This window comes from Columba livia, chromosome 1, assembly GCF_036013475.1.
Source record: "Columba livia isolate bColLiv1 breed racing homer chromosome 1, bColLiv1.pat.W.v2, whole genome shotgun sequence".
In the NCBI taxonomy this organism is placed as follows: domain Eukaryota; kingdom Metazoa; phylum Chordata; class Aves; order Columbiformes; family Columbidae; genus Columba; species Columba livia.
In genome coordinates this window covers 78574262-78593504 of record NC_088602.1, presented here as the reverse complement: position 1 = coordinate 78593504, position 19243 = coordinate 78574262, and the positions used below count along the sequence as shown (strand labels likewise).

The following is a 19243-nucleotide window of genomic DNA, read 5'->3' as shown; positions in this document are numbered from 1 at the left end:
TCAGTGTCTTGAATTAACTCTCTTGTGCCTTGGTAATGTATTTTGGGCTATCCTGACTTTTAAATAATCCTGTACACTTTTAAATAAACAGTTTTTCCATATATTGTACTGGCATATTAGGCCTTAAAGGAAACATGCTTTTTGAATGGGAAAACATCTGTGGTGTTAGACCATCTGAAGGGGCTTCTAGGCTTTTATATTAACATTTTACTGGAAGTTGGTATGTCCTATTTATTGCTGGCAGACCTGAAGAAAGTGAATTATTCCAAGTGAAACTCCTCTTCTTCCCACTCACCAATAAATAAAAAGTCAGCGTTGGCCAGAAAAAGAATTCCACACACAGGCGTAAATGCTTATGTTTGTTCTTCTTGTTTTATTTGCAGCTAACTTGCAAGAAAAGCTGACAGATTTCCTGCCAAAACTGCTAGATTGTTCTACAGAGATTAAAGGTTTCAATGACCCGCCAAAGTTACCCTCCTACTCCACACACGAACTGTGTGAAAGATACGCCCGAATTATGTTGTCACTCAGTCGAACTCCAGCCGATGGAAGATAAATCCTGCAACCTTCCTAAGCACATTGTATAAACTTTTTTAGTTCTTAAACCTTGCCTTCCTGTCACAGGGTTTGCTTGTTGCTGCTATAGTTTTTAACTTTTTTTATTTTAATAACTGCAAAAGAAAAATGACTGTACAAACTTTAGCCAGACTGCAAAACAGTTAAAGCTGAGAATCGCATGGCGCTCAGTTGTTTCAACCAGAATTGGTGCAACATGCAAGTCTGATCATTACGGCAAAACTGCTTTTTTGCCACTTATCTGTTACAGTATTACTTTGCTTTTATCTTGAGATCCTTTACTTTATCAACAGCTGTCTGGATCATTTTGTGACTGCAACTACTTTAAGTGTCCAGTACTGTGTAAATACATGGTACTTGGTAGCTTGTAAATGAAATGAAAGAATAAAGTTTTATTTATGGCTACTTCTGTGTTTGCAAGCAGATACCTTGTATATTAGTGTAAAATACGGGTATTTTTAGAAGAGGTACAGCATATTGATGGGTTACTCAATTTTATAGACAAGATTCTTCAGGATTTATGGCCAGTTTAGTTGCAGGTAGTCAGAGATTACTGTATGTGAATATATTGGAAAAACTGTCACAGTATTATACGCTATGTTTTTTTGTAAATTCTTTACTGATCTGTATGATACTACACCTGAACACTTTTGTGTGTGTGGCCATGCCAAGTCTTTTCTGATAGTAGGGACTGGCTTCTGAAGCAAAATAATAACGGCACCTTCCTTCTGTTCTTAGAAAAAAATTAGAAGAAGAAAAAAGTATTTTCAATAGAAATATATTACACCCTCTGAGCAAAATTTCTAGAAATTGATCTAAGTAGAGGAAATAAAGATTTTTTTAAAAATGGAATTTGTGAAGCTTAAGAATTAATCCTTTTTTAAAAAAACTTGGTATTTTAGTCATGTAAGTGACCAGAAATAAAACATTATTGAAATTCCTCACTCGAAATGGGTTGCTATTGTTGCAACAAAATATCTCAGAAATCTTTTGTCTGCCCTAATGAAATTTCTATTGCAAGTGAAAGAAAAGATCTGTAGGGCTTTTTTGGTAGAACTGAAATACTGTCTGCTTTTAATGAAGAAACTTAATTATTTTGTGGAAAAAGAAATCTAATGCATCTGTAGGTAATGTCACCTGACACTGTTTTGATTCCTACTCTTTACAGAGAACTTCATGTGTTAGAACAGTAAACTATGTGAATATTTGTTTGTATGTTTTTATTGGAGCAGCACTCAACTTCTCATTACCGGCTTTCAGGTCGTGTTTGTCCAATTATCTACTAATGAAAGAATACAGAGGGGAGGGAAGGAGTGGTGGAGTTCAGACCACCTAGAAATATGGTGGGCATTAATATAGACAGCTCATATGCATGAAGAGGCAGAATTCAGTCTTAGTATATACCAGTCTTGAAAGCTGTTCACTCTGGAGAGGTGCTGGATCACAACATACAGTGAATAGAGTGTGGTCTTCAATTCAGAATCTTTTTAGGACTGTTTACTGTTTTCAATATTGGAGCGCTTCATACTTTGTCAAACTATCCTTTTTTTAAGAATATTGAACTCATACAAGTGCCATACTGCTCAGGAGTCTTTTATTAGGTCTGAAATTATTGTTGTGTGAAATATCTTTCAAGGAAAAGTATAATATGAAAAGGGTGAAGATGCCTTTAAAGAGATTTCACTTTTTGCATCTGTTGCGCTTAGCATTGTGTGTTTTTAAACAAGGTTTTGAACGGATTGAATTTCTCATCTGCCTTTTTCAATAATTGTAAAAGCACCTGAAAGTGAAAGAGCAATTTCATTTTTTTGGTAACAGGTTTTGAATTTGAATGTCTGTGAAAACTTTTAAGGAAGGCTCCCCTCTAACCATGCAGGAGCCAGTTGCCGTCATCGTCTGTTTAATCTTCCACGATGAACACAAGGGAAAAGGCACTCTTTCTAAGGTAAAAAGAGGAAGAAAATATCTAAGATATTTAAATTAAAAGGAAGCAGACAAATATGAGATTATTGGTTGTTTCATTTTTTTTCAGTTTCTTAAAATATTGAGATAATCCATTATAGTTCATAGTACGGGAGATAAATATGTATCCATTTGCAATTACTTGGGGGCTGGAACACCTCTCCTGTGAGGACAGGCTGAGAGAGTTGGGGTTGTTCAGCCTAGAAAAGGCTCTGAGGAGACCTTCCGTACTCAACAGTGGTCTATAAGAAAGATGGGGACAGACTTCTCAGCAGGGCCTGTTGTGATAGGTCAAGGGGTAATGGTTTTAAACTAAAAGAGGGGAGATTCAGGCTGGACATGAGGAAGAAATATTTTACAATGAGGGTGGTGAAACACTGGCACGGCTTGCCCAGAGAGGTGGTAGATGCCCCATCCCTGGAGACATTCCAGGCCAGGCTGGACAGGGCTCTGAGCAACCTGATCTAGTTGCACATGTCCCTGCTTATGGCAGGGGGGTTGGACTAGATGACCCTTGGAGGTCCATTCCAACCCAAACTATTCTATGAATTTTTGAGCTGAATTGAGAAGGTCTGTCTAGTAGAGTACAAATAAATATATGTGTGTTTTACTATTTAAATATCTTTTAAGTTTCTTGTGTGAATATAAAACTTCAGCTAAATTGTTAAGGTATTATTTTGTCTTAAAAACCTTGCTTTTTTCACTGCAATAAGGTAGCTGGTAGCTTGGATTCATGGTGCGTAGCATATAACCTATACAAGTAACTGTGCAAGGTAGTAAAGCGTACAGTTCATTTGGCTACCTAATAATTTGTGAATTATGTAAGTAGATATTTCTCTTCATGCTGGAATTGTGAGACTTTCATCAGGCTTCTTCTTTTTCAGTTTGTAGAACACAGAAAGATTAAGAGAATTTAATCCAAATTCATTACTAAGTCATCTGCACCGGCAAGTAAATGCAAGGCGGTGGTTCCTTTCTTTTCCAGCTGTTGCCTCATACTGTGGAGGATCCTGAAGGCACTGCAGCCTGTCAGTTATGTGTCACTTCCCCCTCCCACCCCCCAGCGTATCTTCTTTTTAGCTGACCTATCCTGTAGCTGCACTTTAGCTGATGCTTCGGTAGCATCAAAAATCCTGTTGTTTCTAGTTAAAGCTGCTGCAGCAGATCTGTTAGTTTCAGCCTAGCAGACCATGAGCAGCAGCAGAAGTAATCTGAACAAATTAAGAGGATTGATGGAGTTGGTTTGTAAAACTTGGATGTGGTGTTATTTGCAATCACACGAGACGCAAGGAGGTAGATCAGACCTTCATGACTGAGTCACCGCTGCTTTGTGAACAATCTGTTCCTTAACTGCAGTGAATAACGATGCTGGGAGCAGTTTGGCTCTAGAAAACGTGAAGTATAGGCATAGTCAAAAGCATATGCTCCATCTTCAAGCATTAAAACAAACGAACAAAAAAACCCACAACCTCCCCCCCACCAATAATGTGTTTATTAAATATCTTTCAGATTATTTTTAGGCTATTCCAGTACATGTGTGAAGACTGCAACTCCAGAAAGGTACCTGACATAAACAGTAGCACACAGGAAACAGTCTGATTCTGTCCAATAAATGTAAAGGTCCATAAAAAGAGACGATGATTGTTGTTTACATTCTTCACTTTGTGCTCTTTCCTCTTCTCAAAATCCAGTGAGTCCAAATGTCTGTGGGAGGACTTACATAAAGAGAAGTTAAGAATGTTGATGAAAAAATGCACTACGAAGTCTATAATAAATCATCTCCTCTATGCAGCATTTTCCAACATAAATATGTACATTTAAAAAAATATATATATTCTGGTTTTGTGTCTAGAAGGATGCAAGAAAAATGGGTATCAGTCATGGCTTTGAAAGGAAAGTGGTTGCATCTTTCCATTACTTGCTTCTGGAGAGAGTATTAATACAGATACAAAGAAGTTTTTATCCAAAGAGGTGTTTTAGCAAACTGCACTAGACAGAATTCAAAAAGGGAATGATTCTTTCCAGTGAAGCAATTATTTTTCATGTGATTAATATCCATTTTTCTTTAACGTATTGTGTCCTTGAAGATCTTTTGAAATGCTGGGCTTGATGGATAAGGTATTAACTGAAAACACTCTTAATTCCTGAGGAGCATCTTTCTTTGTAGGCAAACTAGCGATGTCGGTGTTCCCGGAGTTGGGTTTCTATCAGCAGAACATTCCTGCTTGGTTCAACTCTTCTGTTGCAGGTCTGATCCTTATGGGAGCAAAGCCACAAAACTTTTGCAGACACCTGTGTTTCTTACAGCTCGGGCCACCACTACGGTACACACATGTCCTCCAGCTTTGTTGCCATGCCTTTAAAGTCTTGGACCTGGCTACTAACTTTTCACTGTAAATTTCTTATCTTCACTGTAAGTAGCAGGAAGAGACTTACACTTGTCAGAAACGGTTTCCTGAGGCAGCACTTTGGAACAACAGCTTGACTTGCTTTCTGGTGGTTGGGATCAACACAAATCGTCTTTTCACAGGCTGGGAAACACACAGTGAGAAATGCTTATTTTCAGAATGCCTTTCACTGGTTGGATTCATCAGGAATGTTTAGGGATATGGTCATCCATTACGTATCCCTTCATATCTTAATTGAAGTACATCTCAGAGGTTGTGGCTCAGTGCTGCTTTCATTCTCTTTATTTTGTGTTTCACCCCTCAGGCTCTCTGGTTCATTTTGTTTTACCATCAGCTGGTCTAACGACTGTGCCTTCACTGCCAGGTAGAGCCAGTGGTACAGATCTGAGAACATTCTACTTCCATCTGATGAGCGTGGGCTCCAGTTTTTACCTCAGCAGGATCCTGGGTGTGTTTCTTGGAGCGGCTCTGGTGTGTGTGCCTGTGCAGGTCAAATAACACTGTCCACACACACGCTGTCTGGCAACTCAGCATTTGAGAGCCTGAAATAGGACAGGTATGAATAGTTGGTTCAAGTTGCAGAGTTTTTTTTCTGTGTAGTCTCTTGGTACATCAAAAAGAAAAAAAAAGAGTGAATAAATTTGTTGGAGACCGACTTAGCCGAGCACTTTCTGAGCTGAGCACTTCAGAAGCGGTGCGGGGTATCTTGTGTGCTGTTTCTTGGCACTGTCTGTCCAGGTTTCTGAAGGCTGTAGTGGCTTTTTCCTGAGGATGAATAATCTTCACTTTGATATACCCTCATGTTCATGCTGTGTCTTGAATTGTTAAAACTGCAGTCAGACAAATTTTGGCAAAAATCAGCTATGTCTTGCACTGGTTTCAATTGGTATCTGTGTGGTCCCTGCCCATACCTGTGTCTAGGTGTTTCTTATTGCTTTGTGGGGCTCTTATCTTCTTTATTATTTGTGTTCTCTGAAACCATTTGTATTTCGCGGACATGCAGGCAATGGGGAGAGGGCAACAATTATTGCAGATCTCCTTGAAGAAACAAAACTTGTATTTTGTCTGTGACCTTAATCTGTAATGGTGAAACTTAATTTAACTAAGGTCTTGGAAAACCTGTGGGAGTTTGGGAAGGGATTGCTTTTATTAGAGATAATGCAGAATCATAAGGTGGATGAAATTACTTCATGAACATGTTTTTTTTTCTTATCCATAAAAATTTTACTATTTTTTCCAAAGAAGAAGTTATAAGCAAAAATAGTCAGTTTTAACTAATAAAAAAAACCAAAAACAAAACAAAAGGCAAAACCAAAACCCAAAACCACACACAAAACCAAACAAAAAAACAACAAACAAATAAACAAAAAAACCCCACCAAACCTCATGCTTGCTTAGGGAAGAAGTTGGAGAGTTAGGCTTTTCGGAGAAACCTTGATCTGTGGAACTGAAAATATTTTAACTTTTATTAGCTCGAGTTAATACTTTATTGTCATCTGCTTATGAAGCCCTTCTATTTGAACAAAGTCTTTAAGTTTTGCATCTCATGAAGCAGATTATTTAAAAAAACAGCAACATAACACACACATGTACACACAAAACAAACACCAAAACAAACAAAATGCCCTTCCCCACAAAATCAAGTAGCAAAACCCTCATTCCTTGAGGGAGATAATATTGTTCTGAGAAGTCCAAGTTGAGTTTGGATGGTCAAAAGGCTTCTTAACTCTTCCCTTCCATGCTCACAGTCTATTTTGAGCAAGTACATTCTGGTTTGGAATACATGCATCCTTTTGAATTTCTGAAGGAAAAGTTATCTCCAATACCTTTGAACATGAGATCAAGACCTGTCATTGTATTTGCCAAAGATGCTTGTTCCACTCTCAGCTCATGGTGATTTTAGTTACGTGGCTATTGCAAGGTGCTTGAACAGATGATTTCTCACTTCAGTATCTGTTTGTAGGACGGAATCATCAAGATTCCTTGCATACAAAGATTTATACTGCTGTTTTATAAGAATTAACTCATCTTCCCCTTTTTCTTGGTCTAGTTTAATTCTGTTATTCACATGCCTTACACTGGGCAAGTAAAACAGTACTGTTTTTGTGTGCCATCATTCTTTTCCGGTGAAGACAGTGACTTCTCTGGATTATCTGGGCTTCTTAGATTTTATTAGCGCTTTGTGCTCTGTGAAACTGTTCAACTAAAATAAAAAGTGATGGAGTTAATTGTAGTAGTTGACAGAGAAAAGCCATAATGATGTTTTCTAATTAGTTACAAAGTAAAACTAAATAATTTTTCCCTTGACACAATGCTCCACAGGATTAGAAAAGCTGAGTGTCTTTTCTAAGAAAATAGAAGTTACTAGGTAAAATCTGGCGAGTGTTGAAACTGGCCATAATCCCTTAGGGAGGACACTTGCATGGGTAGCATGTTTATTCTCCTGTCTTTGTTCTTGAAGTAGACATGCAGCTAAAATTACTAACTCAAAAGTATATGGTGTATATATATACTGAAAAGTATATGTTTTTTTTATCTGCTTGATAGTGGTTTTGTGGGTATGTTTGCTTTATAGGGGCTTGTTTTGTAAATGTCAGTTCTTGGTGATAGGTGAGAAAGTATGGTAAGTTCAGATGGCTATCTTCTATCAGTAGTACAGTGAAGTTGTGAAACTTTATTCATATCCTCAGTTATCTCTATCCTATTAGCTGGCTGATCCTTGCCACCCCCCTCCCCTCCCCCATCAAAACACTTTTGAAACTAATTAGTGGACCCATGGCGGACTCTTTTTTTTAGGGTTAAATCAATTGCTTGGCAAAGAGGGTTACGAGAGGCCTGAGGTAGGTACCAAATAATGGTAATCTCTTCCTAAGAGGGGTTTGTGATATAGTTGGTTTTAAACTATTCTGATTTTTGCATTATTAAGAGTGAATAATTTGGTTTTAAGTGGTGCGCTAATTGTTATGAAGGCTGTTTACAAGCCCTCTATAAAAGGGTGCTGTACAAAGAAGGCCTAAAGGGAAGTTCTAGATTATGAGTAAACGTTGAGGGCTCGTAAGTGCTGTAGACTAACACCTCTTTCCAGAGTGAAAGTGTTGTGGAGTTTGATCACAGCAGAGAAAAGAAAAGAAGAGAAAAGAAAAGAAGAGAAAAGAAAAGAAGAGAAAAGAAAAGAAGAGAAAAGAAAAGAAGAGAAAAGAAAAGAAGAGAAAAGAAAAAAGAAAGAGAGATGCTATCAGCTGCAGGAGCACTCAGAGGTGGAAATGGGTGATGATATTCTTTAAGGATTTCTGCAGAGCAGGAGAGTGAAGGCTGCTCTGTTTCCTCATCGTGCTTTTGATCAGCGCCAGGCTCTTTGCCCAGAGAGGGCTCAGTGCTTCTCAGCAATGTAGGCAAAGCTGGATTTGGCCATGAGAGATGGAGTACAGGGCTCTCTTCTGCTGTGAAAGAGGGAGAGGAAATGGGTGGGTTTTGGACAGGAGCCCTGGGGAACCAGGCGTGCTGCTTGTGGAAGTGGGAAGGATGGCAACAGTTGGGGAAAGGCCCTTCCTTTCCATAGGAGTGACTGTGGGCACACTGGCCCTTCCCCTCCTGCCACTTGCCATGGGCAGCACTGTAATTGACCGACTGGCAGTGTATATCCTGCCTTCAAACTGTGTAGCATTTTCAGATATCAGTTGTTGCTTATGTTTCAGCTCACTGACAAAGAGATCTTTGCGGGACCTGACTCCTCCCCCCCTTTGCTAGTAATGCTTCTCCTGGAAAGTAAATTCCAGTAACAAGAAACCTATGTGTCATGACTCCACAAAAAACCTTTTTTTGGAATAAAACAAACTTTTGGTCTCATAGCCATCTCGGGCAGCATTAAAAGCTACAGGACTGTAATGGGATAGCTCCTCTGGTGGTCTATGGTCTCCCCCTGTAGATCTCTGTACTGCTTGGTGCAGTTAGACTTGGCCATAGACTTTGATGCCAGCACCATGTGTTCTCATGAAATGTTTTTCCTGGTTCTCCAGAGTAATACCAAATATCCTGACAGCATGTACAGAGGGGTTGTATAGGAGATTATCAGGTTGCATATGGGGAGCTGCTCCCACGTGTTAAGTCCCAGAGTAACAAACTTCAGCATTAGTAGCAGGCTTCCTACACTCAGGTTAAAATGACATAAGACAGACTGCAAATGAGCACACGTATGTTGACACTGAAACCTTTGTTTTCTGAAAAACCTAACATGGCAGCATCCTAACAATGAGGGATACAGTTAACATGTTTGAAGTTACCTATTTGTTCAATTCTGAACTAAGCCTTTACTATTGTGTAACAATATTTCGGAAGTTTCTATTTCTTACCCTAAATGGCCCATCTCCATAAACTCAGAATATGGTGGAAGTTTTGACCAGAGTGCTCAGTGACAATGTATTATTTTCTTTTTTTTTTTTAACTTTCCTGTTGAGCTCTTCAACTGACCTACATAGGAAATCATTTAAAATGAATACATTAATTTGGGCAGCCTTTCTTCCTTAAGTGTATCAGATGCATTATTGACAATGCTTTTGTATTGCAGATTTTACAGTGCCTGTGGGTTTTGTCTGGACTGGGTTTGGTTTGTTTTTATCCCTGTCATACTTCTAATGTTTTCTAGAGAGCATAATGGTGTAAGCAATCACTTCAGAGTCTCTGATAATGCATTGTCTTGGAGAACGGGGTTTGCTAAGGCTTGAAGTACATCACAGCTGCACTCTGTTAAAAACATGACCGCTTTCTGCAGTGATGGAGACAGCTGCTTATCTGGGAAGGCTGTGGGGTTTTAATTTCTAGGAGAAGAAGGATTCGGCAATATTATAATTTTCTCCTGTCTATTTAGATTCAGAGAAAGCATCGAAGTCTGGCTGTGGCTGATGAGAAACTGTGGAAAAGCTGGAGGGCATCGCTTGCTCTCGGGGTGTAGTTCTGTAAGGCATCGGGGTGCTCTCTGCCCTTAGGCAAAAGCTTTCCCGTCCCAGGTAGGCGGGAGGTCTTGCAGCCCATTCCCCAGGACCCCCATTCCTCAGCGCCCGCCCCGTACCGTCTGGAGGACACGATGACAAACTCGCTCTTGCCGCGGGAAAGCGCAGGCCGCCCTTGAACCCCGTAACCGGGGGGCTGCGGTTCCCCGCGTGGGCACGGCTGGGATGGGGTGACAGGGCTGGGGTTACGAGCCGTGTCCCCCGGGCGGGCCCTTGCGCGGCGCTGCAGCGACACCTGGCGGTCACGACCGCGCCCAACAGGGGAGCGGGGCCGGAGGCGCCGGAGCTGCTTTCGGCGTTCGGTTTCCTCGGCTCCCGGCGGCAGCTGCTCAACCTCCTCTGGCTGTTAGTGGGGGGCATCAAGGGAGTTTTCGTTCCGAAGCGGACACCAAAGCTATTTGAGTCATTAGAAAGCTAGGGATGCTTTAAAATCTGCTTGATTTCTCATTAGTTAATGCTGTGCTTTGTTCTGCCTGGGCAGAAATGCACGTTTAGCGGTTATTTCTTTTCTCATGACATTTGAGAAAAGAAATAACCTCTAAATGTGCTTTTCTGACAACCAATGTGCCATTGACAACCAATGGTAGGACAAGGGGTAATGGGTTCAAACTGGAACACAGGAGGTTCCACTTAAATTTGAGAAGAAACTTCTTCTCAGTGAGGGTGCCAGAGCACTGGAACAGGCTGACCAGGGAGGTTGTGGAGTCTCCTTCTCTGGAGACATTCAAAACCCGCCTGGACACATTCCTGTGTAACCTCATCTGGGTGTTCCTGCTCCGGCAGGGGGATTGGACTAGATGACCTTTTAAGGTCCCTTCCTAACCCTGACATTCTGTGATTCTGTGATTTCTTGCTTGCAACAGGAGAAAATACTTTTATGCTTTTTGCTGATGTCTCCATGTGAACCAGCACAATTTCTTTCCTTGCACTGGAAGCACAGTGTGTATCTTAGCACTGAAAGCCTGAAGCCATGAGCTATTTTGTTAGGCTAGGCAGCTTCTTTCAGTAGTTTGTTCTAATGGCTGTAGTTAGTGTTGCCATTTATACTAAACAGCTTTCTGATTTGAAAATGGCCAGTGATTTGTAGTGCGACATTTTTAGCAACTGGTTCTTTTTCTCTGAGATTCACTCGTCGATGGGTACCAATCCCATGGCTTTGGCAGGATGTACCAGCTCCCATGGCCTGTTCGTAGGAAACTGGTGGGGCTTTCTGAGACCCTGGGGTGCCTGTGGACAAGAGAATTGAGGACAGTTTATTAGGAGACATTTAAAAATAATTTGACATTGTGAATGTAACCTTTCTACCTTGAGGTTGTGTGCTAACGACAGATCCAGGATAGCCATACACTGAAAGTTTCTGGGAGCTTTTGCTGGTGTTTGTGGTCGCAGTGTGGGGTGTTGTTTGGGTTTTGGTGGGGGTTTGTTGGGTTTGTTTGTTGGGTTTGTTTGTTGGGTTTGTTTGTTTTTAATGGCTGCTGTTGATGTCTAGCAGGGAAGAGAAAGGATAATTTATGAAATGATGGAACAGACTTTCAGTTGAATGCCTAGAGCAGTTGTCCTCTAGCTAGTTAGTGCATTAGTAACTAACAGGTTTCTTGTTTGTTTGGAAATATGTACATGTGAAGAAACAATACTGAAAACAAGATGATCTGGTTTGGTCTAACACAAAGGAAAAATTTCACGAAAATACTTGGGTTAAGAAATAAAAATTGCCGTGCACCATATTTTTAACTGCTACTGTTCCTAGTGAATCAGATAATTTTGACTCAATATGGCATGCTAGTTGCTCCAGAAAGGGCATTTTCATCTCTATTCTAGCGCCTATGGCAGGGTCCCCTATCTGCTTGTCAGGATTGAAGCATCAGCATCACATTTCAATTGTTACACATGGCCTATAGCTGAGCTTTTCTGCTGTATTTGAACTTTCTCTGAAGAAGGTGTCATTGTGGTGCTAACCTGAAATCAGAGGTGATTGGGGGTCTCCAGCATCTGATTTGGTGCCTATGAAAAACCAAGAGATTAATCTTTATTGCGTTCACCTACTTTGAGATTTAGTAGGCAGACCAAAGATGACTTTAGCTAATTAAGCTCTCTAATTGGATTTTAAAAGTTATTAACCTTTTAAATAGGCTCTCCAGAGTTGTATGTCAGCATGTACTGAGCTAATTTTCAGCCAGCTATTGGTTCCACTTTGCGGGCTGACAAACGGAGGGCAGGCAAGGGTTGGGTTGCTCCTTGGTGAACAGAGGACAGGGAGAATGTCTGGGGCCTTGCTCTGCCATGGCCAGGGGTGCAGGAGAAGACGGTGATGCTCTGGCAGCCCACACACAAGTGCAGGTTCTCAGCCTGTGACGCTGGGCTGGGTGTGTGCCCAAACAGCTTTCTGCCTTCTTCATCGCTTACCGCTCATGAAATGAGCTGGGGTTTTACCAGGAGGCTGAATGAAGGGAAAAAAAAACCCTGTCTCCAAGGAGAGTTTTTCTCTCCTTTGTCTCTCTCTTGCCTTTCATGTGGCACATATTGCAACATTTCTTCGTCCCACAGACAGTGGGGAGTTCCTCCTACAGAAGGCCCTCAGATGCACATTGCAGAGTAGCGAAAATGGCTGGCCACAGTGGTGAGGGGGACAAAAGCTACAAAGCAGGGTAATATTATTTGTTTGGCATTGTGCTGGCATGACTGAAAATGGATTAATTTTCTTCATGCAGTTAGAAACCTTTCTTTTTCATAGCTAGCATGGTCATTATTTGGACTTAATTTGAGAACAAGAGATAACATCCCAGCACAGAGTTAATGTTTCAATTGCTCTGGCCTGAGAGCCGAGGACATTCTGAGCACTCTGCCCACAGGTGTGAGGCATCAGGGAAGGGGGCATGGATGGGGCAGAGCTTGACTGACATCCAGACTGACCAATAAGAGCATTCCATCCCATTAGTGTCATGCTAATTATTTAAGGAGAGTCGGGGCCTTCTGGTTTTTCTCTCTCTCAGGTGTCCCTGCTCTCGCATACTTTGGGGCACTTTCTATCAAGCTGGGAAATTTTGGTTCAGGACATTTAGTTTGGCTTTTTGCCATTTTGTAGAGGACTCTGAGCCTTTCTGCCTTTGTTGTTGTTGTTGTTTTGGTTTTTTGTTTGTTTTTTGTTTGTTTGTTTGGTTTTTGTTTTTGTTTTTCCTTCTCTGTGACCTCCTGCTGGGAGTTGCTGGGACTGGCTCCTCAGTTGTGGACAGAATTCTTGAGGAATTGCCTTGAGTATCTTTCATTTCTATTTTATATATGTATTTACTAGTAGTGTATTAGTATTTTGTTACTTTATTAAACTGTGTTTATCTCAATCCAATTTTCTCCCTTCCCTTTCAAATCTCTCTCCTGTTGCAGGGGGGAAGGGGCGAGTGAGCGGCTATTGTGGTTGTATTGCTAACTTGGGTTAAACCACGACACGCATATTACCAGGTACAATTAGTCTTTTACATTTTTTGGACCAGGACTGTTGGTGACTTTTTCATTCTTGGTAGGTTTAAGTTCTGCTTAATGTTTGCTCCTCTGTGCCACTTAGTCCCATGTATGCAAGTACAAATTGTGGCACTATATGAAAATGTTAGAGATAATCTGAGATGTTTAGATGTGCTCATGAGGAAAATCATAAAGACAGATGGAATTTGGGTCTGCTGTGGCATATCTACAAGAGCTTTCCTGCAAGTATTTCTCTTCGCCCAATGTGCTCTAAGACTTCTGAAATTTTCTTTTTACTCTTAACAGCCTAACAGTGTATGAAGTCATATAGGCAGGAAAAAAAGATACACATTTATTTACTCAGGCTCACCTTGTTACAGAGAAGCCAAATGCGTACAGCTCAAGTTCTCTCAGATACTCAGTTTTCATCGCTCAACAAGAAGTTAAAAAACCTCAACTCTCAAGCTCAGTTGTGTTTTTCTTTCTTGCCATAATAAATACTTTTATTCTGCTTCTAAGTTATATCACTCTGCAAGAGCTGGGGAACTGAGGCTGGCACTAGGTCGATTGCGGTGTCCATGTTAAAGAGCTGCCCTTTGATGGATTTCATTAATGCAGCAGCTGCTCTGTGCTTGCTGCTCTCTGTCCCTCCTTCTTGAGCAAAGAGGATGTTCTACCTGCTCTGCAGAGCTCAGCCTTATTGTCCCGGCCATGTCACCCTGCGACTGTCAGCCTGGTGACGATGGACTTGTGTCACTTTGCAAATGGAAAACTCGAGGGCTGACAGCAGTCCTCAGCTGCCAGCACACTCTATCAAAATCCTGGCACTGAATAGAAGGAAATAGGTCATGCAGAGCTTTTTCCATAGTTCCACTTCCAAATGTAGCTATGGAATGCCAGACTGAGATACACCATATTTCTTAATTGAAAAAAATAAAGTAAAACCAGCATTTTTTCTTTTTTAAATATAAACTTCAAACAATCAGTACTTTACCTGCACTTACATTATCACCAGCTATATGAGTGCCTTGTTGCAGAAAGAAAGTGGCAGTAAAATCGTTTTTGTCATTATAGTCTTTGGTTTTGCTGTTGTTTAGCTATTTCTAGATTATGCTGGGAGATTTCTGAACTGATTCACTGTCCCGTGTGTTAAAACTAACATAGTGCAGCACTATCCGCTCTTCATATATCAAGGCTTGTCAGTCTTCTGTGTAGTTCATTCAGCAGAGTTCATGCTGTAATGGAAACCTTCCATGGGAATATGGAGTTGTAACCTCTATGGTCTGAAATAACGCACACTTGGAAAAATCTTAACGTGATATGTTGTAATGAGGGTTTATAAAAGTATGAAAAATAGATTCCTGCCCTGTTCCTCCTGTGCAAGATTGATTATGTGCTTCTTGGAAACGTGCTTGCAATTTTGGAGAACTCAGTGCTGTCTGTGGTGGTTTATGAGCAGGTATCCCTAAGCAAACGCAGCCCTTCGGCAGTCGGACCTGACACTCACTTGTGGCAGAGGGAGAAACACAGAACTTGGGGATGTGTAGTCTCATCATCACCTTCTGGTTTGTGTTAGAGTATATGCTTGAAACCCCAGCTGAGAGGAAAGTTCTGCTGTTAGTGTACTGAAGTCATTAATGGTAAGAGTGAATAACTATCCTGAACATCTTTTAATTTAAAAAGACAGAGTGGAGAAACATATGTCCTCCCCAGTGTATGGAAAAGCAGCTGTGCAGAAATAAAAGAAAAATAAGGTTTGGCCATGTATTTGAGGACTACATTTCTGATCTGGGTATTGAATGTTGCTTTTAGAACCATAAGCTTCTAGAGAAGCTGGTTGAATGCTCCCTCTCCCACTCAAGAAAGCCTAAAATATGTTAAAAACAAGTCTTGTTTATGTGCGGTCAAGCCAGTCTTCATCTGTTCCTCCTGTAGGTTAGGCAGAACAGTTGCTGGCTGTAGTTTGGGAGTGCCACAAATGTGTGTATACATATGCATGTGTTTGTGTGTGTATTCTGATTCTTCCTCCGCAGAGGAGAAAATGTAATATACTGTATGTTCAGAAAAAGACAAAAACCTTCAGACTCACAGTTTTAACAAGTTCTGGATGGCTGTAGATTGCCATGTGAAGCAGATTTGTTTGCAAGGGCTTGGTGGTTCCATCTTGAAAGCTGATAATCACTAATTTTGTTTAAAGCTACTTAGACCTCTGCAAATATACGGCCTTGAAAATGATTTAAATATTGGTTTTGTCTTGTTTTTTGAAAAATTAATAATTAAAAAAAATCACTTTTAGAAGTAATGAGGCATATTAAAAGTATAAAACAAACTGAAAAATCTATACAGATAATATGCCAAATACAAGTAGAGAGGTTTTGGAGTCCTATGTGGAACAAACACACTTTTTAGAATGTTAGCCCTTGGTATCAGATATATTCACACTCTATCTGAGTTTCTCCTCTCAAATAACGTAATCACTTTATAGGTAATATGAAAGAAAATATTATTTACAATATAGGTTAAAGCAGAATAACACTCATTTTAGAATGTCACCTCAAAGTCAATTAAAATGTGGGTTTATTATGACAATATTAAAACTATTGGAATGTGTGCACCACAGGGAATTAGCCAGCTATTACTTCTGTGCTAAATGGAATTTCAGCCAAGCTATTTTGGGGGGGTAAATATTAAAGGTAAAAGTGGGACTTAAACTGTCATTTTCAGCTTCTAGTTTGTACCTTTTTTCCCACTGTTAAAGCCTTTGTGTCCCGAGTGAACTGTAAGATTCCAGAGATGAGAAGTGCTTCGTGCGTGGCTTTGTGCACGGCTACCATGGATCACTGTTTGCATAAACAACAGCAGCAACTTGGATACCAATGCAAAACAATCCTGTTGAAATGACCATTTAGTGGCAACTGGTCCTGGGATCCAGCTTTTAGTCCTTATTTAGTTGTACTTCTCTCCTCCTGAAGGAGGGGGCGGGTAGGGAAAGGTTTCTGTCATCACTTGTGTCAGAATTAGCTGCTTCCCAGTCCTCTCAGTTGTAGTAGATCACACTGCTGTGCAAACTCCTCCTGTGAGCAGGTGGCTTAAATGTGCTGAGACAATCACAGAATGTCCTGAGTTGGACTTGATGATCCTTGTAGGTCCCTTCCAACTCCTGTCCCTGCACAGGACAACCCCACATTTCACACCATGTGTCTGAGGGCGTTGTCCAGTCTCTTCTTGAACACTGTCAGGCTTGGGGCTGTGACACCTCCCTGGGGAGCCTGTTCCAGTGCTCCACCACCCTCTGGGGGAAGAACCTTTTCCTAATGTCCAACCTAAACCTCCCCTGGCACATCTTCCTGCCATTCCCTCAGGTCCTGTTGCTGGTCACTAAAAAGAAGAGTTTGGTGCTTGCTCCTCCCCTTGTGAGGAAGCTGTAGCCACCATGAGGTCTCCCCTCAGTCTCTTCCTTTCCTGTGATTCTCTGTGATCTCTGAAGAGTTTAGAAGGTGACTGAAGCTGGAGTCACTGCTACCTTACTGCTGCTACCACAGACACCAGACAGGTTCACAGGAGTTGTTTCCTTGCAGGAGTCTTTGGTGCTGGGTTGTGAAATTGCAAGAGCGCACCCTCAGCCCATTGCCTCACTGGGGCTCCTGCTGTGGTACTGACATATGAGGAAGATGAAGCTTAGCTGTCTTTATCCCTGCTAGTGTCTGGTGGTAAAAGTGCTTCTGGTACTCTTTAAAAAACATTATTATTATTATTATTATTATTGATAATAATAATAATAACTACTTCTCTGTCAATATTTTGCTTTACAAAGTGGTGCTGAATGTACTCCTGTAATTTCCCCTCCCAATTCTCAGAGGTAAATGCCTTCCTTGGTTTCAAATTGGAGGAAACGTGCAGTTTTGAATCCCAGTCTTGGAAATCCTGTTATCTCTATAATTATGGAAGGCAGAGAGCAACACTAGACACGTGTAAAACATTATTTTCTTTTCCTTTCCTTTCTCTACTGCAGTCCCAAGTGCTTTTTCTAAAATCCTATTCAGCAATTTGCCAAAAAGTGTTAATGGCCAGAACAATTCAAGTACAAGTTAAAAAGGGTTTATAAAAGGAAAGTCAAAAGTAGGAAAACATGTAACAGCAGCAGTATGAATATATTGCTGCTGTGCTTTCCACAATTAGTATTCTGATACTGGTTGCATGTTGTATAATTAACAGTACAGTTTATTTTAAGAAACTAGCAGTAGAAAAGAAATACAATTATTGTGACACCAGAAGTGAATGAAGCAGTGGGGTCTTTAGATCTCCTTGCTGCAATAGAATCTGCAGTGCCCAAATCACACTGGTTTTGTTGTTTCTTTGTTTGTTTGGGAGTTTTGTGCTTTTTTGGTTGTTTTTTCAAAGCTGATCGTCTTCTATGAAGTTCTACATGACCAGGTTGGTTTTGTTTGGCTTAAGTATTTAAGTACTGTGGAAAAAAAATGGGGTAACATGCTGCAAGAGAGAATACTTATGATTAATACATCTATGTCTATGCATTTTACATATTCTCTTTAATTTCAGGTGAGCTTTCAAAAGAGACACTACTACAGTAAACAGTGTAGTATCATTGACATTGGGGGACAGCATTTAATTTCCTTAAACCTTCTTTGAAAATCTAAGTACTTTCTAGGAGATGAAGAAACATTTAAGCAATGGCTTATATAAAAGCTATCTACTTTTCCTTCAAAAACAAGAATGTAAACTATAAATACGTTCACAAATGTGTTCCTGTTGTGTAGGTCTGCAAGTTTTGGTGATACCTAAGCAATATGTATGTTCTGTTTAGTGGTAGTCATATGAATTTACACATCTTTCTAGCAATAATGAAGTGAAGAAGAGCTGTAACTATACTGTTTTAATTATCAATTTTTTTTTAATATGATCACTTGGGCATCTAAAGGTCAGACTTGCTATCTATTATTAAATATTGACTTTTCAGAGCTTCAGTCAATCTTTTAGGACACTGAGGATTTTTATCATATACGTTTGGGAAGTACTGTAGCCTTAACATGCCTACAATACTGCATTTTTCTATTAGTTCAAAAATCTGATAATCCTATTCCTTAAAAAAAAAGGTTGTGTTTTAATTTGTTTTTGTATTTTCAGAGGGTTGAGGGGACGCTCTAGGAAGAATGAAGCTGTTCTAATGGAGGATAACTCGCTCTTCCGATGGCAAGTGTTGTCTTGCTCATCTTGTATGAAATGAGTGTTGGTTAACAGCATAAGCAGCCAACTTATGTTCTTGTGCGCTTCAGGTAAGGTATCTTATGTGGTGTGGGCAGCTGTTTGTTTGTTGATTTGCTTCGGTGTCTTTTGTTTTTTGCTAATAGGAGACGGAACGGGGCTTTCCTTTCTTGCTCCTAAACAGTATTTGCCTGTTCAGCAAACTGGGACCTCAGAAGAATAGTCCTATACTTGTTTGTTTTCTGGTAAGTTAAAACTACTTTTGAGTATTCCTATTGAATCAGTGAACCTGATCATGGTAGCACAAATTAGTGCAGTTTCTAATGTAAACAAACCTTTAATGTTTTTTTATTAAATTAGGACTTCAGATTATGTGTGGCTGTGAGATCATCTGTTCTACTTTCTTCAGTTTTCCCCGCCAGCTGAAGTCTTTGCTCTATGAGGGGTTCTTCTTTTGTTGAGCTAGAGCTAAATGAGTCCTATAAATCTGAGAGGGCTTTAGCATGGTTGAGCAATGACCCCTTTTGTTACTGGTAGCCTTGGAAAAAAATACCTCCTGGTTCAAGTAAGCCCTAAGGCTGCAGGGTGTCGGAAACTGAGAGCATATAGCAGAGG

General features: G+C 40.4%; 1 protein-coding gene across 17 annotated transcripts in view; it reads left to right on the top strand.

Moving 5' to 3' along the window:
• The window catches only part of USP25 (ubiquitin specific peptidase 25), a 396463-nt gene that overhangs the window by 97825 nt on the left and 279395 nt on the right, over positions 1 to 19243 (top strand). For 16 of the 17 annotated variants that reach the window (XM_065063760.1, XM_065063681.1, XM_065063738.1 and 13 more), the window contains 2 exons: positions 384 to 2521; positions 18551 to 18873. In XM_065063760.1, the coding sequence (XP_064919832.1) occupies positions 384 to 556 (173 nt within the window). In that variant the 3' untranslated portion in view covers positions 557 to 2521; positions 18551 to 18873. The remainder of the gene's footprint in view (positions 1 to 383; positions 2522 to 18550; positions 18874 to 19243) is intronic. The other variant, XM_065063673.1, reaches the window with a different exon arrangement.